The following is a 17,983-nucleotide window of genomic DNA, read 5'->3' as shown; positions in this document are numbered from 1 at the left end:
AGAGCAGCCTCGTGTTTTAGTCTACCCTCCCTACATTGTTGTATATTAGTGTACATTAGTCTCACCCAGTGTTCAGTGCTCGCGCTCATCCACGAAAGTGCTCTGGATTGTAATTTAAATATTATTTGTTGCCCGGCTGGGCAGTTATTGGTACACGTAGCGACCTTGCGAGCCACTCGATAACCGATTAGAATTGTTTTCAAAGTGCAAAGTTGGTAATGTTAACGAGGCCTTAAAAAACCACCTGAATACAATAAATATGTGTTATACTAAACATTGATGTACGAGTCGACGGTATACATTGAATGAAGGAAACTCCCTTCCTACGGATTATCACGAAGCTCGGTCTATCCTACAATTTTGCTTTAGCAGAACCGTTGTTGTCGAAGTTCTCGACGACCTATAAAACAAGATCAGATACCAAGTATATTTGTTCTGAGCTTATCTATACCTTCTGCATCGCATCTGCTGTAGTCGTAGGATACGTAGCTCGCTCATCTGCCACAAAGTTAGTACATTAGGGTAGGGGAATAGGGTGAATACATTACCGAATGTCGTAATGTCTTTCCACTTAGTCACAACATCCTCAGGCGTGTAGGGCTTGTTGGAAGGGAATCCGTAGCCGCCAGATCGTTGCCAGCGCGTTTGAGCTGCCCATCCACCTAGCACCTCAAACAACGAACCGCTGGTTTCCTCGTTATCTGGAAGCAGTTATCAGCATTGATTCAATATGTGAAAGGAGACCGCACCTTTACTGGTCAGATATCCCACCAGAGGCGCAATGAAATCCGGCTATTGAATCATGTGAGTCAGCTGGAACCTTGTCGAAAGGACTGGCTACTGGCACCAACCTTGAAGGCATCCACCATCTCTTGAGGCCTGAAAGGTAGTCTTTTGAGTAACAGGATAACCATGACTTAGAATTCCTACTAACCATACCGTCGCTGTCATGGCCGTTCCGGCGGATGGAGCTATGACGTTGGCAAGGATATTGTATTTACGACCTTCAAAGGCCAGCGTTTTGGTCAAAGACATGATACCGGCTTTGGCAGTGGAGTACTAAACGTGTTGTTAATATATGAATCATACCGCACCGAGGGGTTATGACGCCTACATTTGCCTGTCCAAAATTACCGTCTGTTGAACTAACTTAAGACCGGCGAGTCTTCGGATGCTGAGAATACTCACATATACCAACCTGTGAGCAGGTTGTTACAATACGGCCATATGTCTGTTTTTGGAAGATCGGCCAGACCGCTTTTGCGCACTATTGAGATGATTTGAGCAGGCGTCGTGGTGAATCAACGTTGAATTGACCTTAAATGTACCCCTACGCATGATCCATTCAGTAACGAGAAGGACAGAAGCGTTCAAGGCAAGACATACCGAAGATGAACTGCAAGAACAACATCCCATTCTTGTTCTGTCATTGCCTGGAAAGACTTGTCCCGAAGAATACCAGCATTAGCCACTAAAACATGAACACCGCCGAACTTCTCCAGTGCGATTTTTACGATTGCATCGCCATCTTCGGCTGAATGCACAGCTGCAACAGCCTTACCGCCGGCTGCATGCATTGGTCAGTGAAGAACTGAAGGTATGAAAGGTAGAAGCTGATACCGTTGATGACCTCTTCAACAACAGAGTTCGCCCCCTTCTCGCTGACATCGTTGACTACGACATTAGCACCGAGCTTTCCATACATCAGAGCATAGATGCGTCCCAAACCAGCACCAGCACCCGTGATGATCACGGTTTGCCCGTCGAAGCGAACTTCGGGCTTTGATTGAGGGTTTGAAGGAAGCTTTGCTGCCAAGGCAAGTTTTCCTTCGGCGTCAACGTCGGGTACTGATGTAGGGCTGAATAGAGAAATAAGTATGACGCACCACATCCTACATGAACAATGACCCACTAGTAAGGTTTTGAAAAGTCCACAATCTCATCCCATCTTGCTTTGATCTAGTAAAGATCTGTGAATGCAGAGACAGACGGTCTTAGTGAAAACGTACAGCGGAGGGTGTAAAGCTGGAATCCGTCTTGAACACCGCGCCATCACTTCTTTCCCATCGAACCTCGGCAATGAAACCGGCGCCAAGCTCAAACACTCGCCCTGAAGCATCGGGTCCCTCAGGATGGCATACAGCGGCTACAAACGGAGGAACAAATTCCGGCTAGTGACAGGCCTCAGTAATGGTGATCGATGCTTCAGGAAAGGACACAGTACCCCAAGCTTAGCTAGCATTTCTGGTGGCATGATGGTTTCCGTCATAGGAGAAGCGGCCATCTACTCGACTGTAAGTAATCTGCACGCAAAATAAGACGAGTTGTATAATTGTGACATACCGGGGCGATGGCGATGGCTTTGATTCCGTATTTAGCACCTTCTCGAGCCAAGGTTTTCGTAAAGCCAATGAGACCCATTTTGGCCGCGCTGTAGTTAGCTTGTCCAAAGTTTCCTATCACAAGATGAATCGCCATTTCTTCCCATACTTTGATATTGTCACTTGCCATAGATTCCTGCAGCGCTGGCTGTGTTGACGACGCGTCCGAACTTCTGTTTCCGGAAGATAGGCCAAGCAGCTTTGGTACATGCAAATGCCCCCTTGAGGTGGACTTCCATGATTTGATCCCACTCTTTGTCCGTCATATTCTTGAAACTGACGCAAGGTTTAGACTTAACGTATATGAAGGTGGGAAATAACACACGCTTTGTCCCTCAAGATGCCTGCATTGTTGATGAGAATAGTGACGCCTCCAAAGGCATCCACGGCGGTACTGATTACGGCTGCACCATCCGTGACGGATGATGTGTTGGCAACAGCCTTTCCGCCAGCTAAGACATGTTCAATCAATGCGGATCCACAAGCGAGTGGCAGGAAGAAGACCTTTGACGATCTCGTCGACTACTTTCTGTGCTGCTGCGGCATTGAAGTCATTCACGACGACGTTGGCACCGCGGGAGGCAAAAAAGAGGGAGTAGCTGGAGAATAGTATTAGCAAGAGACAAGTCAGGATGTTTTGAGGTTCTATATACTCACGCCTTGCCCAATCCACCGCCAGCACCGGTGATGATTACAGTATGACCTTTGAATGATAAAGACATGGTCGACGTCGTTGCACTTGCAGGGGTTTCACGTATATTCCGGGGCAGGAGTATAAGCCAAGACGGCGTTCGCATGTGAAATCCCCATACCCGGACCTATACGTCATGACCGGTCACGAGACCCTGATGCGCGTTGCTTTCGGGCGCTTCGAAGTTCGTGTAGATATAGCTTCGTGCGTGCGAGCGCATCGGTGCTCAACGCTCAGCACTCAATAGTAAAGGAGATGCATTGCGATTAGGTACAAATGACGGAATGTACACGACGCGTCCCATGCGCATACAAAACACACACACCAAAGGGAAGTGCACTACAAGCGGTAATGTATACACGGATGAAGAGGGGAGTGGAGAATCCACCGACGCGACCAGGATATTAACAAAAGGATAAAAAAGATAATTGTAATGCGCGAAGTCGTGGAACAATACAAAAAACGTACAAAGCAAACCGTAGGATGTGCAACCGAGACGATCTCGCCTGGATTCAACCGTATTCATAAATATGCGAAAGCGAAAGCGTCTAGAGAGCATAGATAGGTAGATGACACACAAGAGAAAAGATGAGGTGTGAATTGCGAGGAAGAAACTTGAGAATGATAAAGGCAGCGAACTAATGGGACAGGAAGATTATGGTGATAGATCGGAAAAAATGCGATGAAAGTGCCAGAGAGGATGATATGTAGACAGGTAAACGAAAGGACACATTCACACCTGGTCATCACGGAGCATTGTATCTGTGCATCCAGTCCCATCGACGACCCCTCGTGCCCACTTGATTGCGAAGGTAGATGCCTTCAGGAACTTTTTATTGGCGTACTTTTTGACAAGATACAGCCGAGCGAAACTTCTTTCGGCCAATTTTTCGATGAGAAGCTCATGACCAGGGACCAGTTGCTCCTCTGTAAAGCCAGAGTGGAAAACAAATGCCTCGTTCTGGCGAAAAAGGGTTAGTCCCATGCAGAGTAGACAAAGAGGAATCTTACCCAGCCACCCCCCAGCATTATCCGCGACGTGTACATCCCAACAGCTGCCACTAAACTAGGCTTTGCACGGAGGAATCGATAATCGAGGAGTGTTGCTTCCACCAGGAATTTACAAAGTGTCCTTGTCTGGATTTCGTAGTCATCCGCTCGACTGATTTTACGCATCCAGCTGTATGGAGAGCAATAATGCGATATATGGAAGCCTAGAGTCTGCAGGATGATGCGTTCGCCTTTGAGAACTTCGTCGCGAGTGTAGCCGTTTTCAGCCATCGCCACAAACTCATCCACTGACGGCGCCATGATCTCTTCGTACTTAGCGGCGATGAATAAGGCAGAGATGCCGACAAGCTGAAGTCTGGCCAAGGAAACAACTCGCTTGGACAAAAACCGGTCGACGATATTGATTGCGATCCAAACAGTTTCCGGAATCATATGGTAGCGCAGATGAGCTTGAAGCAACCAGTCCACAAGCGTCTGTCGCATCTCCCAGGTAATCTCCTGCTGAGAGTCCATGTAGTCGGGATTCGGCATCACTTCCTCCTGTGAGACGTTATTTGTTAGTGATGCAGACAAGTGTTTAATATTTGCCGGGCACACCTCTAGCTTCTGCATGTACTCAAATATTTCGTCCGCATACTCTGCAACCATAGCGGGGTCATAGTCAGGGTCATCTTCAAAGACTTCGCGAATGGCTTCAACCTCTCGCGCGTACTTCAATCTCCGGTGTGTGGGCGCATCGGGCCAAACATAGACCTGCGGAGTTTCAGTTTCTTCCTCTTCCTGAGCCTCTTCTCTATCCTCAACGACTATCATAGCTTCGACTTCTTCCTCGCCTTCAACACTCATCTCATCTTCATCTCTCTCTCTCCTTCTCAACTTGTGCCTGCTCAGGAGGTGGTAATGCATGCACCGGGACATCCTCAATGTCCATATCATCTCCTGCGTCCTCTTCGACATCTTCTGCTGGGTCGTCATAAAATACTACTGGTGGTGGGGGAACGCGAGGTACACGGCGATGACTGAGGATTGGGATATGGGGACGTGGGGCTGGAATGATAGGTACGCGAGCATTGACGACGTTAGCGACGGGAGGCGCCACTTGAGCTCGGGCGGGACCTAGTGGGACACGTTGAACGGTAGTTGTGCTGAGAACTGGCCGAGCTGGTTTGAGTGGTACATCTTCTTTGTTACCCAGCACGGACTTGCTGGTGCTCTCCTTGATGAGGATACTGAGTATTAACAACGAAACGGCAATCTTATACATACCTTGCGATTAACCGCCTTCAGCGTGACCTCGCCCAAGGCGGGTCGAAGAAGGTTAACCTTGACACCGTTAATCTCCTTTTGAGTTAAGCGAGACGACGCTGAGTGCTGGCGTATATGTCGACTTGTAGCGTTTTCATCGGTCTTTCCGCGTTGAGGTAAACGACGTTGGGGCGCCTAAAAGACAGTGTGAGTGAGGACGCGAAGGGAACGAATCTGCCACTACTTACGCGAGTGTTGGTTGCCATTTGAAGGAGCGAAAGCTATACAACGAATACGAGGAACACGACGAAGAGATGGTAGAGAATAGAGATGGTGAATGGAGATAGAACAGGAAAGGAGATGGGAGGACAAGGAGGGTGGAGATAGACCTGGACTTGGACCAGCGGAGCCAAATCCCTCGTTCAGTTTACCAAAAGAAGCACGGACAAATTTACCTCCGTCCAACACCACGTGATCGAAATGTTCCCACGGTTTCACGCGTCGCTACTCGTGACCTCGTATAGATTTCGCAGGATTTCATTTTACGTACGTTTCATTCATGCCTTTCATGCGTCGAAGCAGCGTGAGGGGCCTGGGGGAGTAGTGTCACAGGAAGTGGTGCAGTTCCCTTACAATATCCCATCTAGATTATGTACGAAAGATAGAAGATAACACATCTCAACGTCTCCTTCCAGAACCCCCCGACGACGGACGAGGCATACCCAACCCCCGTCGGCCGAAACTGGACGTGGCACTAGTATCCAACGGCTCCACTGCCCCTCCTTCGACGGCGAGACCGAGGGACTCTCCTGGCTGCCACCCTTGTTTCAAGAGCAGTTTGTGCCCAACATTCGTCGAAGGTAAGGGTACGCCTGGTTGGGAAATGGGCTCCGCATCATGCGGGGTGCCTGGGGTGGTTCGATCTTCATTCGGCGTTGTGGAATTCCAGGGTGTCACCCCAGGTGAATCATCTGCACTTGAGGAAAAGAGGGCACGTCGACGGGCAGAGCGGTCCATGTATCGATCGACCGTTGACTTCGAGCCAGAGCCATGCTGTGAGAGTAGAGTTTGCTTTAGCAAAGCTAATGCCTGCTTCGGATTCTTGGGATATGGTGGGTGCGCAGGCCTCACCATCCCATTCTCCGATCGCGTTTGCTGCTTCTTCCGTTTCGACGGGAACAAAGAGACTTCGTCACCTACGTCTCTGGGGGAACATTCCTCGCAGGGCAGGCTCTGGTGGATATGGACTACAAAGGTAATACCACCCATACTTAGACGGTCCATGTTAGAGAGACGCCGAGGAATGCTAGCCGCCCGAGATGGTGATAATCGTATACCTCTATCCTTAGGTGAAGCATTTGAGGGATCATCAGAAGAAAGGAGGTATGTCCCATGCATCGAGCCCATATCGATGACGGCCCATTCCTTCAGGTGTGTGTCCCAGTACACAGTGGCGTGAAATTTTGATATCTCCATCGCCTTTATCCGAACTTTGGGAGTAGAAGAACCTGGAGGCAGCGCGTCACGGCCAAACTGCACCTCAGAATATCCATCAACCAATACGATTCTGCCTGGCCCAAGGGCTACGGACGGTTTATCAACCATAAGACGACAGACAGGTCGCTCTTGGGTATCTTCTGCAGGCGGTGGAGCGTTCGTCTGGTCAATGGAAGATTCAATCAAGGAGGGTTCTCCGGGCCATTCGATCGATGGGTGATGCGAGTATCCTGTAGCACTGCTAGTGTATGAGGTAGGGGCTCTGGACCTAAAAATCTCGCCTTCTTCCATGGCCCGTACGAAGTTGGAAGTTTTGAAGAAATAAAAAGGGCCTATATAAGATGAAGGAAGAAAGAATCAAAGGAACAAAGAGCCATGCTTACATGGGTTGATGAGAGGTAAAATAAGGCGGTCTCAAACTTGAGTCTTCCCGTCGTGATGATGGCCGTGGAAGGCAAGTCCGCATAAGTATATGTATATTTGTTTCCATTGTGGCCAAACACAATTACACTGCAGCCGTTTCCCTTATATGTACCCCAACTACGATGGAAATCTTATCTGAAGTGCGTATCAGTTTCGATATGTGCCGTGTTATGTGTATATCTGCTTCAACATAGGACACCTTGAAACAACTTCTGACCAAAGAGTGGTTGGTCAAAGTCGATACACTCAAGTCTATACCCTATCTCATCGTTCGTTCGTTTCCTGTACGCCGGACACAGTCACCCAATATTGCTCCTCGGACTCTTCTAGAAGTTTTACGCGTCTACAGCTGACTTGACATGCTGTGTACTGATCACCGATACCAAGTCGGTATGGGCTGAAGGTGGCGTCTATTTTCTTATGTGTCGATCTTGTTTGTCAAGCGTCTAGTCCCTCAGCTCTCTCTGGACCCCAATTTTCACGCCGGTGGAGAGGACTGAATAGCTTGGAACTGATGTCTGCCTCAGACTCAATGGTCGACGAAGAAGAATGGAGGGCACATACCCTTGATCTCCTCTCTAACGCACATTCTCTGGGGGGCATCGCAGACCTCTTGTTTGAAGTCGTCGAAACTAACTTCTCGGTATCAAAATTGTTCAAATGTCACAAACGATTCTAATGCCCTGCTTCCAGGATGTTGCCTGCACTCTCGAAAACCAGTCATTCAAGTGGCGATGGGAGACTTGTTTCCTTGGTTATAAAGCTTCAGCAGAGATTCTTTCTAAGCACCTTATACTCCCACTCATCAGCATGAGTCATTTAGCATTTTCCTCCACGAACTCAGTTGGTGAGGTATCTGATGTAGATTTGACGAAGGTGGGTTGCTGAACTTATGCATTTGGACAAAACTCATGCTATTCAAATCCAGGCCGTTGACAAGCTTGGACGGACTGCTAGGCGTAATGTGGACATACATATCAAGAACGCAATATCAAAGCCTCGTATAGCGACAGTTCTTCGCCGTATTACAGCCATGTTCAGCTTTGCATCAGAACTTCGTAAGTCTTTGATAGTGATACATCTGGGCTAATAAACATCCCTAATGCTTGACAAGCGATTATACTTACATCGGCTGAAAAACCCGACTTTGAGGCGTTACCTCCACCATCCTCAAAACAAACCCCTGAACCTCAGGGTCGTCAGTCGACCCATACACCTTCACCGCCTATCGTAGGTCTTTGTTTTTGGCTTCTTGCGGAGTCATTGTTGACAGCTTTTATTCCAGATAGTGGAGAATAAATCTCTGCGAAATAAAGGCAAGCCTATCTCACCAGAACAGTCTGAGGCCGACGTCCGTCAAAAAGAACCGGAATCAGACTCGGCTACCGATGACTCTGATGTTGAAGAGGAGGATAGTCCGGACAAGGGAAAGGGCAAAGCCCCCTCGCAACAGCCAGAGAGGCCAGGGTCTCCTGTACTAACGCCCGCTAAGAAGCGACAAACCCGGCTACCATCTTCAGATACTGATTCTTCACCTGTGAGACCGCAGAAGAAGGTGAGGGCAAAATCATCCTCCAGTGACGAAGATAGCGGAGGTGAACGAAATGTCCAACTAAAACGAGGAACCGTTTCTGGGGAGACCAGACGGGGAGTGAGACAGCCAGTGAAAAGAGGGGGGAGGCGGTTCTAGTTAACGGAAGAATGTGTTTGCCGCCCTCGACTGCCGATGTGAAATGATGTACTCTTGAATATGGAACTCCGACTCCGAGATGGGAGGGACCAGCGCCCTTGTGATGACATTCCTTTGGCACGACGTGCTCGAGCTCATGCGTAGCAGAAAACAGATTTTCCAAGCCAGCAATAATGATAAGTGTGAGTATCAGGCAAAACAATTTATACAGCAGTGACAGCACAGCACCGGATGTACCGAAATCCTGCGTCAAGATTCTGAGTGCTTGAGGGACACATTGTGAATCATCGGAGCGAAGGTAGCGAACGAGACGGAAATCTTTCGGGCGTATGTGAGTGAATGCTAGACCCACGCTCACAAAGGCCCTTGTATTTAAATTTCAATTTGGATAGACTTGATTTTTTTCGGAGGGTCACGGGATCTCCCGTCTCCTCTTAACCCTCAGCGCTCAGCCGGCAAGTTGAGTAAAGTGTCTCTGGTATGGACGAGCAAAGGTCTTTTGACGGTGCAGATGAGTCTTTGCTCGAAGTAAATCATTTTACTCGAACCTAGACCTAGGTCTCACGATCTTGTAGGCTGCCTTGAACCAAGCATTTACTCCTCCACCTCGTCGGAGTTCGACGGACCAGGACGACCATAGCACTTCAAGGGACGACGTGGCGGTTACCGCTGCAGACACACCATCAGCGTCAAAGTCTCCGGAGCCTCTTGTTTCCAGCGAGGTTCTGGAGTCCTGGAAATCAGAGTATGACTCTCAAGTAGAAACGTGGCGGTCACAGTCTGCCGAAGCTCGAGAGAAGGCTGAAAGAGAACGAGCGCGATGGGAAGGTGTACGTGCGAGGGTACGTGAGTCATCTCTGCAAGATTCAAATGAGGGCTGGGAAAGGGTTGGAAGTAAGGGCAACAGTCTGGCTCCTTCCTCGGTATCTGGACTTTCGTCAAGTATCGCTGGTTCTAGCAAGGATATCGTAACAGTCGAGCTACCAGCCACCGTAAGTACCTTCTCATATGTCTGACCCTGCTTCTAAACCTACATTAGCCCCACATTCTCGGCCCGGGTCCTCCTCCCTCGCAGAGCGAAGACTCTCAGAAATGGGAGGATGTTCCTTCATCCATAACTTCATCTTTCCCCTCAATGTCCTTCCCCGAACATACGGAGAATTCTTCCCCAACCCGACAGCGTTCACAGGACACCAAAGTACCCGTTTCTGCTACACTCGCCGTCTTCGATTCTTCTCTGTCAACGCGTACTCGTGTCAAAGCATTATTTTCTTCTTTAGCGATAAACTTCCTTCTACCTTTTGTCAATGGCGTCATGCTTGGATTTGGCGAAATATTTGCGAAGAATATTGTTTTGGAGTGGTGGAGGCCTGGTTCGTCATCTACGATGACAGGTATACGTGGTGGACAGACCTTTAGGACGCGGAGGTCGTGACGTACTAGCTTATGAGGGTTTTTCATTTATATCGTAGGTCAGTCCCGCCAGCATTTTTCTTTCACCAAACGGACTCCATGACAATCCATAGGTAATATAGCCATGTTAGGATGCTACTGTACTCATTGTGAGAACAAGACGCATGTTTAATGCTTCCCGCATGGAGCCAACCCCAAAGTATTGCCAGCCACCAGCAAATGCTTGAAAAGCTCACATTCTGAAAAATTTCCTCTGCAATTTGCCCAATCACAGACCAAATCGTGAGCCCCCTCATCCTCTACGAGAGCATCGGCTTGGTTTAATTTCCAAAATGGCGCGCCGAGGTATTCGATCAGAAGGTGCTCTCCTTGTAGTGAGGTTGGTTGGCATGATTTCCTTGCCTTAAATCGGTTCCGTACGTTCATACTTGCGCTATCACTACGAGCATGGACGTTACTTACGCCACATGCATTCAGAGAGGAGAGACGATGACGTATAAACAATACCTACGAGTTGCCACGACAAAGTCATTTGCTATAAGTATCCTTTGGTTACCAATGGTAATGGAAGTAACAATGTGTGGATACTGTACACAGTGATTCCACATTAATGACAATGCTCGACTTCTAGGCCACGAGCCGTGACTGCGCTAATGATGACCTTACGAAGACGAACATTTCCTTATTACCGACGCCATTTTCGTGTTCAAGCCATTATACATCAGATTCTTGGTCACTATCAGAGTGACTGTTTTGAGACAAAGCCCTGATCTCCTCTCAAGAGTCCAAAGTAGATGCCCTGTGTGTTTTCGGAAGAGACGGGCAATGGCTAGAGGAAATCCAGACTGATCCTGTTAGTACGGTGACGCAATATAATTATTGTTTGATAATATGTCGACGTTGTGAAACCGAAGATGAGGATTCCTTGCTATAAATACGATGATAACGAGAGCGATGATTCGAAGAAGTCTGAGCAGGTTGATATTTTTTCACAGAATTACTAAAGATTCGAGGAAATGAGTTCCACGAAAAATTTGTAACTGATGCGACCGGAGGTGCGGCGGCCTTGTCCCGGTTTCGTGGGAACAGGCCGTATTTGTTTCAGCTCTACTTTATCCCCCTTCTTCACGACGACTACAACAACGTCGTTTCATCGCTCAGATCTTACAGTCTCTTGAATGCTGCTTTCGTTTTCGTCGCACTATTCGTTCGTATTGGCCTTTTTTTTTCAGCAAGGGATATCCGTTGTTGACTGCTTTACAGGCTTTGATTCATTTTGCGCCTCTTCTTCTGGCGCTTGTACACTCTCTTCACCCTACATTCGTTATCGCTCCGTTATGGTTGCTCATCATCGCCTTCGTCGCCAAACGTCGGATCCATTACCCGCTATCTCTGCTGCTGGTATTGCCAGCAATGGGGTCACTGTTGGCGACGTCAGTAGTACGGCCACGACTCTGGCATATGATTCTTCTGCAACCGCCGCCGACGTCGATTCTGGTGTGTCCGTCGTGCTGGAGACCTTTTCATCTGCCGCGAAAGCCAAATCTACTGCTTCTTCTTCGTCATCATCATCATCCGTACCAACTGCCGCCGACGCATCAACTACAAAGGAAATTCCCATTGGCACAGTCATAGGCGCTTGTGTCGGCGCTTTGGTGGGAGCTGTATTCCTTATTGTCCTGGGCATATGGCTTTACAAATGCGCCACACCCAAGGTGAAGTCTAAAGGACTGACTCCCACCATGTCTGCGAACCGCAATGCTCGCGGAGAACACGAACGGTCACGGTCACGGCTTGAGAACTGGGACAAGCTTGTGGACCAACCTCAATCAGAGGGTAGATATCACATGAAGGAAGTTGATGGTGGGCTCAGTGTAGCTCCGATGGAAAAGCTTACTATGTTCAAGAAGTCGCCGAGCGTGCGAACAGCGTATACTCACACCACTGAGGAGCCACCGCATTTCGACCTTGAACCCCATCCATTTTCCCCTTACCATCCAAATCTTGCCAAAGAGTTGGCATCAACTGATGTCCAAGAACCCGTCAAACCGTTTGCCGGTAGAGCAGATTCCACAGCCCTCTCCTGGAACTCCACAGCCAACGAGTCCTTCCTGTCCCTTCGCTCAGTCCATATGTCGGGCTCCATGTCTCCGTCGTTAGATATGGCCATTCCAACTCCACCGTTGACTTCTTCGGAGCCACACCGTTGGGAATCAGCTGAAGTGGTCAATTTTGATGGTCAACAGGCCGAAATAATTGACGCTGATAAGAATCCGTTCAACAGCCCCACGGAGCGAAGGAGAAGTTTCGGCAATCCCTTCTTCAATGCTCAAGGATCTTCCGCCCCATTCCGCTCCAAAACTCCTGATGTGCCTCGCATTCCGCGTAGCGAAAAAGGCAAGGAGCGGGCTGTGAACCCCTTCAGCGACGATCACGCCTCAGACCCGGTACCTGCCCATACAAGCGCAACGTCCTCCGTCGAAAATGACCAAGCCATTCATTCGCTCATTGCAGCTCTCGAAGGTCGAGAAGGCGTCAGTGACGCTCACCTTCGAGCTCCTTCTCTGCAGACCTCCCTCTACTCTTCCGCCATTTCTGTCTACAGTGGTGATGAATCTGTCGTGAATTCTTTCCCTTCCCCTCCACAGTAACGGTTTACGGTATTCACTCCTGCTTCTCGGTCATCTCATCACGGCACACACACCTCACCCATGTCCATTGACTTGCAACAACACACCACATCCCGGAAATCAAACTGCCAGCTTCATCCTCCCTCTTTGTCGTCATATCTTACTTTTACGATCTGGCATCGGTTTCTTCCGCCATTTACTCTGAAGAGCTTGCTTCTTTAAATTGCTTTTCAGACGTCAGGACACCGACTTCTTGCTCTCATCGACGCGCTTATTTATCTATATTTCCTACTTCAATGCGTACTCCTGTGGTAGTTTATGCATCTCGAGTCTGATCTACCTCATACTTCGTTGTACATGTATTCAACATTCGTCAGCAATTAGTTGGCACCTATACCGTTATTGACAGCTGCTGTCGCCAGGCTTCGTTCATCGTTCGTTGACGAGCCTCAGTGTATAATTATTATGTTGATTTTTCAAACCGTTTCCGGTGTGTTTGGGACAGTGTGGTATAGGTGCGTCTTCTATGCTGGTGTAATAATGTTCAACATGTCTGGTGCGCAGCAGGAAGTTACCGTACATGTGGTGGGAGCATGCTTGTCAAGGTGTAGCGGGCAAAAGGCCTAGTCCTATGTGCGTTCTGTGTTTTGAGAAGCCCAAATGGTATGGTTCTATTGATGTGTGCTTCACAAAAGTAATTCGAATCATTGACCGTCTATGTTTGTTTTGATGTTCACTGCCTCAGACAGCCGATCTTCGTTGATGCCTCTAATGACCCATGGAGTAAGCAAAAAGAATAGATAACGTGCCGTGGCAAAAGCATAGATATAATGCCTGAGAAAGTGCTCTGGGCATCACAAAAGCTCCTCTCCAGCCCCCTCCTTCATGTCTAAGACAGAAAAATGGGCCCATGGATCCGGTCTGCCCTCCTTGCATGCCAACATGGTTCCAACATATCGAGAGCATGAACGGAGACTTCATCCCAGTCCACCCCCTACGGACGACACCCATACCCAGGGTAAGCGTTGTAGTTTTTCCCGTTGCTACATTCCTTATTGATCGCCTTTGTTTTTAGTCGATCGGTGCTACAGTCCTAAATCCATAGAGGCGCAAGGCAGTAATGACATGGACTTGAGCTGTACGCATCATTTCATGAAGAATTTGCACGCACCATAACATATGCACATAGACCAGGTACCTCCCTTAGTACATTCGCTGCAGAAGGCATGGCAATCCACAGCGCAGAGCTCCTTGTTTTTGGTAGGTCCGATCGTTCAATGAAATTGATCGTCGCCTCAAACTCTTCCTGTAACCAGTGTGCAGCATTGGCTTTATGCTCCGTCCATATCATGTCGTATTCACAGACCATCCTACCTCAGCCTGATGCGTTCTCGACTTTAATGGCCTTTTCATATGGCGGAATCATTTTCAACTGTACAGCCGCTGTGGCTTCGCTTGTCCTCGTCGATAAAATTGGGTGTGTACCCATCTGGGCCGCAAGGAGGAGTCTTGATCCGCCGAATGCTGGCTGGATGTCTGCTAATATTGACATCCTTGATCGTTTCGGTATTGGATCATCCTGGCGGTGGATTGTTTGGTATTGTAAGAGTCTTTCTGAACGTGGAATGTCCGTCAACTGATTAATTTGGTGTTAGGGATTGTCAACCTCTGCGCCGGGTTTGTCTGTGTAGTTGTGCAAGTTTTCATGCTTGTATGGTTACAAGAGGGTCTCACGTCTCTCAAAGTCGTGTCTTCGGTGTTACTGGCTACCTCTTCCATTCCTTTGGTAATGTTCGCTTTTTCTTCCTTGGTATTTGCTTTCCGTTAGATACACAGATCCTCGATTAAGTTATGAACGCCTGTTAGAGTAGGTGTAGTGCAACTGCTGGAGTAGAGTAATTTATACCTTGCTAAATAGCGCTTTAATATTTGCTACTAGTTCTTTTAAAATATATAATTACATACGGTACGTACCTCCAACTTGACGGAAATCTGGATGGATAAATTAGGTACTCCTTGGCACGGACCGATTGCGGCTGTGCACATCTCAATCATCGGGACTGTCACCTAGGTACCAAACCCTTCTGCTTTCGAATTCCTCATTTCCTCCTGGCGGTCATCTGAATAGATTCCGAGTGGTCCTCGCACCGCGGTAGCCTTCCTTCATCTTACATCGCGCCCTGATTTGGCTTTTCCTGTTGCACAAGTCCCTCACTGTTATGAGCTTGCATGGTCTGGCCTTCAACCGTATGTATGGGAATATTCATTGAATATAGATGTTGTCAAAACGAATTTCTGCATTGTGTAGATCCTCTTTCTGCCCCGCCAACCAATACGGTCACCACTGGAAGCGCTGCTTATGGCAAGTCTGGCTACCTCATTGTCAAGTCTAATTGTCTAACCATATGCCAGATTTTGGCGATTACGAGCTAAGATATGGCGACGAGAACGACTTACGGAGTCAGCATAGGTTTAAGTTCCAGGTTGAAGATTTGGAACGGGTCGCGAGGTATGCCACATATCATGTGAGTTTTCTTCACTGTGGTCGTGGGCATAACACGTTGAAACTGAATCCTGGATAGTCTACTGTGTGTGCATATCTCACAGTATTCATCGTCCTCCTCGCTTTTTTCAAAGATATCCCCCGGGCGTCTATAATGGCCACTCCGTTCGGTGTACTTTCCGCAACATCACTCTTATTCAACACCGCTGCCGCCTGCATGTCTTTTGTCATCACTCACAAACTGCGGTGTATTCCTATCGAGTTTCCTTTGAGAAGAACATATCAAGTGCCAGAGCCGTCTTGGAATCTACACTATATGCACTATCTTGTTCGACATAGATACCGAAAGCATTGTCAGTTTATCCGCTCTCTCCCGAGTTAATTACTGTTCCTTTACTAACTATTATTTACTTCCTAGTTGTTGTCGCATTTCTAATAGGCTCTGCATGTGTTATGTTCCAGGTTCTGTTCCTCGTTCGCATGCAGAGATCTTATCAGGCTTCCCACATTGCAGAAATCAAGTCGCAAATCGAATATCTGCGGGCAATGATAGCGTCGAGGGAATCAGAGTCGGGTAGCCGGATCACCCCGCTTACTTCGTTAACGGCTGGAACACACCCTTTTTATCACCCTATGGCTACGGCAACCATGTAGTACTACATCACATCCTTTTCTTCGAGAATCTGCTATTTTACGAGTTTGTATGTCAATTTGTGCATGTACCTAAATTATTTTGTTGTATAAAAGGCAATATGACTCGATTCGGTTGGTTGCAGCCGGAAGTTAGAAGCAAGGTTTATGTAATCATTTTGTTTTCGCTCCAGCTCTCTCCTCCAGTCCCCTTTGACCAGAACGCTGAAGTATGGCAAAGAAGAAGAACAAGCAGGTAAGATAATTGCTCTATTTCTATAAAGCATATACTCATTTACTCAGATAATTCGGCCATGGTGTTGGTACTGTGAGCGAGAATTTGAAGACGAAAAGGGTCAGCACAGACGTTTGCTGGTTTCGCTGGCGTACTGACAAGCCTCCTTACAGTATTGATGCAACATCAAAAGGCTAAGCATTTCAAATGCAATATGTGCCCACGAAGACTCAATACCGCGGGAGGATTGGCGGTGCACATTCAGCAGGTACACAAACTGGAGCCCGAAAAGTGCGTTCCAGGTTTAATTCCATCTTCCCTGATCTTATCATACTATTCATGACAGCCTACCTCGAATTGAGAACGCCATGCCGGGAAGAGATGGCTATGAGGTGGAGATATTTGGGATGGAGGGCATACCTGCGCCCGATGTGGCTGATTACAAGCGGCGAAAAGAGATTGAACTTGGACTGGCGGCTGGCTCCATCTCCCAACCTCCAGCCAAGAGACCCAAGACAGAGAATCGTCCGATGTCAGAGGAAGAGCTGAAAGCCGCTCTAGAGGCTCACAAAGCGTTAATGGGCGCTGGATCCAATGAGCCGGCACTAGCCCCAGCGGATTCTAGTTCAGGTGGTGTCTACGGCGCGCCGCCTCAGGCATATGCCGCCGCTCCTACGGTTGCCCCTCCCGTGCCACCTGTTGGAATGCCTCCCGGTGCCCCTCCATTCCTGCCACCTGGTGTTCCCGGCATGATGCCAGGTCAACCGCCATTTCCACCGCCGTTCCCAATGCCCGGCTTCCCTCCTGGGTGAGTACATACGCGACTATGCTGCCTTTAGCATTACTGATTTATCATGATGTTAGTCCGCCCCCTCCTGGGTTCCCTCCAATGCCGCCTTTTGCTCCGCCTGGAATGGTACCAGCGGGGATGCCGCCCGGTGTTCCTCCTCCAGGTGCTATCAGGCCTCCGTTCCCTCCTGCTCCGACCTTTGTTCCTCAGCAGCAGGGATCTGCTTCTCCATACCCACCGCCGCCACCGACAAATGGATCCATGACTTCAGTACCCTCAGCTAGTTCTAGTGTTCCAGTTACTCCGCCGCCACCTACACCGTCGTCTCAAGCTCCATCTACTCCGCACATGCCGGTGCTTCCCGTTCCTGCTCTCAAACAAGTACTACCGCCGTTTAAGAAAGAGACCGATCTGAAGTTCCAAGACCCAAATTTCTCACCTGTCAGTGCTTTTTCTATGTTTCAACTAATCCTGTTTGATGACACCATCATGTACAGGATGAGCTGCGCGCATACAATCCGAAGTACTACGTTGCTAAATCTACTGATAAAGCTCAGCAGGGCGAAGAGTCGAGGGGCAAAAAGAGGGCACGTGCTGAGGATTTCTTGTGATCAATCGCTGAAGGAGGATATGATGAAGAGGGAGACCATTTGATCAGTCCGTCCACCCCACCCACCACCGTTTGCTATGGCTTGTTTCGAGACTCATCTTTTCACTGGTCACAGAAGCGTCAGCAGTGGTACGAGGACTTTTTTGCCTTTCTGTTGTTTACTTTTCTCTGCCCCTTGGTTGCAACTCGAGGTGAGCAATATACTCCATAGCGATACGTGTACGGTTGGTCGTT

At 48.5% G+C, this 17,983-nt stretch overlaps 10 protein-coding genes across 10 annotated transcripts; 7 read left to right on the top strand and 3 right to left on the bottom strand.

Annotated features, from left to right (window-relative positions):
* Positions 1-164: 164 nt before the first annotated feature.
* Positions 165-3,165, bottom strand: EV420DRAFT_1496933 (peroxisomal hydratase-dehydrogenase-epimerase). Its single transcript, XM_060470905.1, has 19 exons — positions 3,039-3,165; positions 2,886-2,980; positions 2,707-2,833; positions 2,509-2,657; positions 2,344-2,456; positions 2,225-2,284; positions 2,010-2,171; positions 1,913-1,959; positions 1,621-1,859; positions 1,387-1,567; positions 1,318-1,330; positions 1,189-1,267; positions 1,115-1,137; positions 935-1,059; positions 852-879; positions 750-792; positions 549-701; positions 452-498; positions 165-400 (listed from the first exon to the last, which is right to left on the bottom strand). The coding sequence occupies exons 1-19, from the start codon at positions 3,101-3,103 to the stop codon at positions 353-355; spliced, it is 1,797 nt and encodes a 598-aa protein (XP_060339631.1). The 5' UTR covers positions 3,104-3,165; the 3' UTR covers positions 165-352.
* Positions 3,166-3,805: 640 nt separating this feature from the next.
* Positions 3,806-5,594, bottom strand: EV420DRAFT_1616312 (cyclin; the record flags this gene model as incomplete). Its single annotated transcript, XM_060475110.1, has 6 exons — positions 3,806-4,033; positions 4,084-4,623; positions 4,681-4,929; positions 4,961-5,299; positions 5,350-5,523; positions 5,577-5,594. The coding sequence occupies 6 exons, from the start codon at positions 5,592-5,594 to the stop codon at positions 3,806-3,808; spliced, it is 1,548 nt and encodes a 515-aa protein (XP_060339630.1).
* Positions 5,595-5,798: 204 nt separating this feature from the next.
* On the bottom strand, positions 5,799-7,284 carry EV420DRAFT_69711 (uncharacterized protein). The gene has a single exon (XM_060483135.1). The coding sequence runs from the start codon at positions 7,114-7,116 to the stop codon at positions 6,007-6,009; it is 1,110 nt and encodes a 369-aa protein (XP_060339629.1). The 5' UTR covers positions 7,117-7,284; the 3' UTR covers positions 5,799-6,006.
* Positions 7,285-7,451: 167 nt separating this feature from the next.
* On the top strand, positions 7,452-8,938 carry EV420DRAFT_1258748 (uncharacterized protein; the record flags this gene model as incomplete). The annotated part of the gene is made up of 7 exons (XM_060466911.1): positions 7,452-7,517; positions 7,579-7,651; positions 7,707-7,891; positions 7,942-8,124; positions 8,177-8,306; positions 8,363-8,478; positions 8,534-8,938. Coding segments are annotated over 7 exons (1,158 nt in total), but the record flags the coding sequence as incomplete, so codon positions are not given.
* Positions 8,939-9,148: 210 nt separating this feature from the next.
* EV420DRAFT_69601 (uncharacterized protein) lies at positions 9,149-10,478 on the top strand. The gene is made up of 5 exons (XM_060483134.1): positions 9,149-9,269; positions 9,331-9,466; positions 9,514-9,930; positions 9,978-10,410; positions 10,474-10,478. Exons 2-4 carry the CDS (start codon positions 9,419-9,421, stop codon positions 10,371-10,373), a joined length of 861 nt encoding a protein of 286 aa, XP_060339627.1. The 5' UTR covers positions 9,149-9,269; positions 9,331-9,418; the 3' UTR covers positions 10,374-10,410; positions 10,474-10,478.
* Positions 10,479-11,480: 1,002 nt separating this feature from the next.
* EV420DRAFT_69377 (uncharacterized protein) lies at positions 11,481-13,408 on the top strand. The gene is made up of 2 exons (XM_060483120.1): positions 11,481-11,562; positions 11,615-13,408. Exon 2 carries the CDS (start codon positions 11,689-11,691, stop codon positions 13,000-13,002), a length of 1,314 nt encoding a protein of 437 aa, XP_060339626.1. The 5' UTR covers positions 11,481-11,562; positions 11,615-11,688; the 3' UTR covers positions 13,003-13,408.
* A 329-nt stretch (positions 13,409-13,737) lies between these two features.
* Positions 13,738-15,007, top strand: EV420DRAFT_69042 (uncharacterized protein). Its single transcript, XM_060483096.1, has 5 exons — positions 13,738-13,999; positions 14,057-14,119; positions 14,171-14,241; positions 14,298-14,583; positions 14,637-15,007. The coding sequence occupies exons 1-5, from the start codon at positions 13,867-13,869 to the stop codon at positions 14,807-14,809; spliced, it is 726 nt and encodes a 241-aa protein (XP_060339625.1). The 5' UTR covers positions 13,738-13,866; the 3' UTR covers positions 14,810-15,007.
* Position 15,008: 1 nt separating this feature from the next.
* EV420DRAFT_69274 (uncharacterized protein) lies at positions 15,009-16,106 on the top strand. Its single transcript, XM_060483114.1, has 4 exons — positions 15,009-15,232; positions 15,290-15,343; positions 15,394-15,506; positions 15,564-16,106. The coding sequence occupies exons 1-4, from the start codon at positions 15,211-15,213 to the stop codon at positions 15,864-15,866; spliced, it is 492 nt and encodes a 163-aa protein (XP_060339624.1). The 5' UTR covers positions 15,009-15,210; the 3' UTR covers positions 15,867-16,106.
* Positions 16,107-16,515: 409 nt separating this feature from the next.
* EV420DRAFT_1256849 (uncharacterized protein) lies at positions 16,516-17,161 on the top strand (the record flags this gene model as incomplete). Its single annotated transcript, XM_060466794.1, has 2 exons — positions 16,516-16,640; positions 16,696-17,161. Coding segments are annotated over 2 exons (591 nt in total), but the record flags the coding sequence as incomplete, so codon positions are not given.
* Positions 17,038-17,913, top strand: EV420DRAFT_69411 (uncharacterized protein). Its single transcript, XM_060483124.1, has one exon. It carries the CDS (start codon positions 17,176-17,178, stop codon positions 17,791-17,793), a length of 618 nt encoding a protein of 205 aa, XP_060339622.1. The 5' UTR covers positions 17,038-17,175; the 3' UTR covers positions 17,794-17,913.
* Positions 17,914-17,983: the final 70 nt, after the last annotated feature.

The sequence above is a fragment of the Desarmillaria tabescens genome (assembly GCF_030435595.1).
Source record: "Desarmillaria tabescens strain CCBAS 213 chromosome Unknown EV420scaffold_1, whole genome shotgun sequence".
Taxonomy (NCBI): domain Eukaryota; kingdom Fungi; phylum Basidiomycota; class Agaricomycetes; order Agaricales; family Physalacriaceae; genus Desarmillaria; species Desarmillaria tabescens.
The sequence above is the reverse complement of the archived record's forward strand: the minus strand, read 5'-3'. Positions and strand labels throughout refer to the sequence as shown.